Source organism: Cyprinodon variegatus, unplaced genomic scaffold, assembly GCF_000732505.1.
Source record: "Cyprinodon variegatus isolate N-32 unplaced genomic scaffold, C_variegatus-1.0 Scaffold127, whole genome shotgun sequence".
NCBI lineage: Eukaryota > Metazoa > Chordata > Actinopteri > Cyprinodontiformes > Cyprinodontidae > Cyprinodon > Cyprinodon variegatus.
This window is the reverse complement of record NW_015150580.1, coordinates 1,349,056-1,354,612: the sequence shown is the minus strand read 5'-3', so window position 1 is coordinate 1,354,612 and position 5,557 is coordinate 1,349,056. Positions and strand designations below refer to the sequence as shown.

The 5,557-nt window shown below is 37.4% G+C and overlaps 1 protein-coding gene across 1 annotated transcript; it reads right to left on the bottom strand.

Moving 5' to 3' along the window:
- Positions 1-2,522: 2,522 nt before the first annotated feature.
- Positions 2,523-4,602, bottom strand: LOC107085543 (homeobox protein SIX3). Its single transcript, XM_015375907.1, has 2 exons — positions 3,842-4,602; positions 2,523-3,566 (listed from the first exon to the last, which is right to left on the bottom strand). The coding sequence occupies exons 1-2, from the start codon at positions 4,534-4,536 to the stop codon at positions 3,428-3,430; spliced, it is 834 nt and encodes a 277-aa protein (XP_015231393.1). The 5' UTR covers positions 4,537-4,602; the 3' UTR covers positions 2,523-3,427.
- Between the last annotated feature and the right edge of the window lie 955 nt (positions 4,603-5,557).

Below are 5,557 nucleotides of genomic sequence, written 5' to 3'. Positions count from 1 at the left end.
AATATGAAAGAAAAAGACATACTTTTTTGCACTTTAAACTTACTGTCTTACTGGCACCAGTTGATGTGTTTCTTTCTAATTTTTTTTTTTTTTTTTAGACAAGAATATTTTCTGTCAACATGTAGAAATGGGCTGTTCTATGAAACAGTTTCTGAATGTTTCATAAATTGGGTTATTTTATTGTATTTTATTATATTTCATTATATATATATATAAAAAAAGAAATGTTAGAACTGGAAATATACAGCCATATGTTTATATTACTGTTTTTATGTATTTTTTTTTTACTGTTTTCAAGGCTGCACTTTAAAAAAGTGAAATGGTCTAGAGAGCTGTTCTTAACTAAATTTCTTTTTGTTTACATTTATGTAAACAAAATGACAAAATAAATCTAAGTCTAAGGAATGAAAGGAGCTGTGAATATGTTTAGCTACGTTAGGAATAATCAATAAGCAAACAGTAACTGCACTTATCTAAAATAATCTAAAAATAATTTAAAAAATTACTTTAAAAATAAATTTAAAAATTACTTTAATTGTTTTCTCCCCTAATTTCAGCAGGAACATAAGATGATTTGCCAATGGAAAGAGTTTTTCTACTCTTAAAATAAGATAGATAATATGCACTTTAAATAAGACAATGCAATTGTCTTTTCCTATTTGAAATGTAAATTGTCTTGTTCCATCGGCAAAGTGTCTCACTTACTTCCTCAATTCAATAAAAAATGACTTATTCAATTTTTTTTTTTGCAGTGTGAGCCATGTACCACAATTACATTTTAAGGCACCCCCTAAAACCAATAGCTGTATAGCTTGCAGCAAAAAGGTCCCAGATTTGATTTCTATTCTTGGGTGTTTCTGCATTGTGTATGTGAGGCTCTCTCTTGGTTCTATGGCTTCCTACAACAGACCCAAAACATGAATGTGAGGTTAATGGCTCTCTCTTCATTGGCCTCGGGTGTTTGCCTGCATGATTTTTTGTCTCTGTGTTTCCCTTTGGTGGACTTGTGATCTTTCCAGGGTGTCCCCTGCCTTTCACCCATAGACTGTTGGGGATACGCCCCAACTCCATCAAAGACAAACTTGAAGATAAATGGATGAAATATAATAGTTATTATTATTGTTGGTATCATTCATACTGTGCTGTTATTCAGAGTTCTGTATTGGGAAAGAGAATTATGACACATAAAAGATTAAAATGGAAATTAAACTGACTGCAGGCTGTCATTAGTAGTAGTAGCACAAAGTGCTGTAGCTGCTTGAATAAAGAAATCAGATTAAAGGTTATGTAATTTAAAGCTCCAACAAAAGTATGCAAAATGTCCTTTCTTTTTATATATTTAAGAGAGAAAAATATCATATTTGATTAGTTTGTATATCAATTTATTTCCTCATATTTTGTCATTTCTTCTTATGCCAGACTCTTTTGTTCAAAGGATTTGATAATTGGTAATAAAAAATAAAACTTAAAATTCACATTTGGATTTTGGATTTGACCACGCCTCGGAGGGTAAACCCAAGTTCTGTTTAATATTATTAATGCTGTGTAATAATATAATTTTAAAAAGTCTCAGTTATTTTTTTAACAATGGGAATCACTATCATCTCACCACTGGGTGGCGCTGCTATGCAGTCTTACATTATTGTTTTCTTTTTTCTCAAAACTGATTCAAATAGCACAGATCTAGAGAAAAAATCCAGCTTTTACAAAAAGAATTAGGTAAAATAAAATATCTGATACAACTGTGCACTGCGGGCCTTTATATTTTACGTTTTTATTTTGTATTTCCCTAATTTATAAAGCTATATACATGATTTAAATTATAGGATTGATATTTGTTGACATATTAGTATGCAGGGAATCTATAACACAGGTTGAGAAAATGCTGAAATCCATGTCCAAAAATCTTAAAGAATAATTTTACCAATTATAAAGTAGCTAAGTAATTGGATATTTAGAGAAGCATCATTTAAAAAGTGTTTATTTTTTATGTATTAGTTAAGAGTTTTAGGAATTGATTTTAAGTTGCTTTCCTCTTATTCGCAGAAGACATACCTTTTGAGGTTTAGCTAAATTTCTGGTTTAAATTCAAGATATATTTGAACAAATTTCAAATAAAGGAAAAAATTGTTAAAAGCTCTGAATTAGTTTAATTTTCTAACCTCTGATTGTTTCGTGTCCAATGGATTTTTTTTTTTTCGCTTATATGTTTTTATGCTTCTTGTATTCTTGTAAATTTTTGTGCTAATCAAAAATGTCTTATCTTTTCAAAAAGAAATAAAACATAAACAAAAAACAATCTGTTTTCCAAAAATTAAAAACTCCTTTTAGTTTTGGGGGACTGTCCCCAACTGTGTTTTAATTTGACTTAAAGAAAAAGACACAACAACTAATATGAACATGTAAATATATATATTCATATGTTGAAGAATAAACTGGAGACAGGCGCACAAATAACAAATTAAATTAACGAATCTCTTTAAATTAGATAACTTTATTAATATAAAATACTAAAAACACTTTGTTAGCATCAAATTGAACAAGGAGTAGGCCATGGCAGAGCTTCACACAAACTGCATTAAATAGAGCTGAGGTTAAAGGCAAACAGGAAAACCAACTTTATGGTAAAAACAAAAACAGGCAGACAAGGAGGTAGGATTTGATCATTTCTGAATGATTGTCTACAACAGTTGTCCAGTGTGGTCCAGGTTTCTTTGTAAAAAATGGTTTCGTTCAGGAAATCACACAAAATGATAAACAGTCTCCCGCAGGTTTCAGTCCAAAAAACTCAGACTCCATCTGAGGTCCAGCAGGATTATTCTGCTTCCTCTAATTTGAGTTATCAGAGGGGTCTATTATCATTGGCTGTCGTCGGAAATAAACAAATAGGCAGATAAAAGTCATAATCTTTCATCCTTCTGTATAAAGGATATTCTGTCATGCCCTAAACCATCTTTCCAGCAATGACTCTGATCTATTTTTCTTACATGAAGTTCCTTCTTAATGCAACCATACCTTTCATCGATCATTGGAAATAATCCTGAGCACTTTGCCCCCTGGGTGAAGCATAGTGGTGGCCGCATAATGCTATGGGGTCAGGTTTAACAATGAGAGACGCTGGTGAGAGAAGAAATGCAGCCAAATACAGAACAGTCATGGAAGGAATGAAGCCTGTTATAGACTGAAAGATTCAAGGGCAGAACATATCCACCATCAGCAGGATGGTGGCCTTAAACATACAACCAGATGTTTAAATGAACAAGCTCACAAAATCCCAAGGAAATACATGGAAGTTTGAGGTTGAAGTGTGACCAAATGTGAACCAATGAGTACCTTTGCAAGGCACTCTAGCCCCTTTTCTCAGTGATATCTCACAACAGTCTAACAATCCTTTATATGTCCATTTTTATATATATCAACCAAACTTTCAAACATCCAGGTCTGAGTCACTGTCTGTGACTGAGAGGAAAGTTTCTCCATCTGCGCGCTCTGCGCTGCCGTCTGGACTGCAGTCTCCTCCACTCAGTGGGCGGGAACCATCCGTGCAGACGTGGTGGTGCTGCAACCTGCAAAAAAATAATAATTAACAATGAGATGATTGCATAGAATTGACATCTCTAAATCTTATGAATCCAGCGATTCTTGCAGGTTTTGTTTTGGGTGATTTAGCTCCACTTTGAAACACTTCACATAACGAATATTTCAAGTGGAGTAGGTGTGCGCTTTTACGCACAAGTTCAACTTTTACGCAACCAGTTTTGATAACCGCCTGATGAGCTTTAAAGTTGCACTGATTTCTAACTAGTTTCTAGACATTTGCAGGATTGAAAGCTGCACCCACCTGTTTTTAGCCGCCGCCGCACGGTCCCTCTGTCTCCTGTTTTTGAACCAGTTCCCAACCTGGGTCGGTGTCAGTCCGGTTGCGTGCGCCAGCTCCCGTTTTTTCCCCGGGTTTGGGTACGGGTCCTGCAGGTACCACTCTCTCAGCAGCCCTCTCGTGCGCTCCTTGAAGCAGTGCGTTTTCTGCTCTCCGTCCCAGATAGTCCTTGGTAACGGGAACTTCTTTCTGACCCGGTACTTGTCAACAGGTCCCAGCGGCCTCCCCCGGAGCTTCTCCGCCTCCCGGTAGTGAGCCTCCAGCCACATGGCCTGCAGCTTCCCGTGCGACGTGCGCGTAAAGCGGTGTGTCTCCAGGATGCGGTACAGCTCGCGGAAACTCCCCGTATGGAAGGCCACTACGGCGCGCGCGCGCCGCACCGACTCGTGCTCGGAGATGGAGTCGCGGCCGTCGGCGGTGACCGGCAGGGACCAGAGGAAGCGGGCCAGCCGCTCGATGTCCCCGGTCTCCTCCAGGGTCTCGCACACGCTGGCGATCTGCGATGCGGAGAAGCAGAGTCCCGGGAAGGTTAGGGGAGGGGCGGCCGCCTGGGGGTCCTCTGGGGACCGTGAACGGGGCAGGTGAGGGGCCCCTTCTGCAAAGTGGGGCAGCAGGAGGCGGGAAGCTGACAAAAAATCAAGCGGAGACCTGAAAACCATCTGGATTTTAAAGCGACGCTTAAAAAAATAGAAGAAACTACGATGGTTTCTGAAACAGACTATCACAAATCTGCTGAAGAGGGAGTATTTAGCTCACCTGGGAATCAGGGAGGGGCCCTGGATCTGATTTCTGATTGGAAGCCCCACAGCTGATGTGGGACTGTCTGTCAGATGCAGAGGATTTATCTCGCTCCTCATGCAAAAGATGGATACATCAAGCATCTTTACAGTGAAAAATAATCTTTTCTTCAAAAGAAAAACGAACACATTTCTCTTAGGATAACCTCACAAACACAATAAAAGATTTGTTTTCCTGCACAACAAAAATCCCCTCATCATTTCAAACCAGCTGTATACATTAAATACACAGTCTTATATTGTCAGGTTTAATTATGGTAGTGTTTGCATATGGCTTCCAACAAATCTGGATCCAAATTTTATGGTCTTAGAAAAGTGAGACATTGAATTAAGAATATAAAAAAATCCCAAGTAATGACCTGTGTTCATAGCATACAGAAAATGAATTCCCTCTCTTTTCAGTGCATAATGGATACTCTGTACAGCACTGAGGTTATTAAAAGGCCCTGGTTGCTTTAATACCTTAGGTTATGCTTGTGAATCATTTGTTACTCTCTCCATTATGACACAGTAAACTTTGCAGTGTTAAAGTAACACTTTAAGAGTGCATTTGGTCCCACTCGGAACTAGTGTTAAATTACCACTTTACATAATGTATATCTTACTGCAGTTGTTTTTTTTTTTCTAATAACTCTAAAAGAGTCAATCTTCTTTGACACTTCATATTTAACACTTTGGAATTTAACACTGACATCACCAAGTTTTTTTTTTTTTCCTAATAAGGGAATGACCAGATATCTTGGGAAATGTATCCCTCTGATTCTGAGCATATTTTCAAGACTGAGAAAAAAACTTGATGGAAACAAAACCAGAAAACACTAAAGCTGAGAAAAGTCAGTTTTAAAAATGGACATATGGGGATTTAAGCTCAAGATGATGTGAA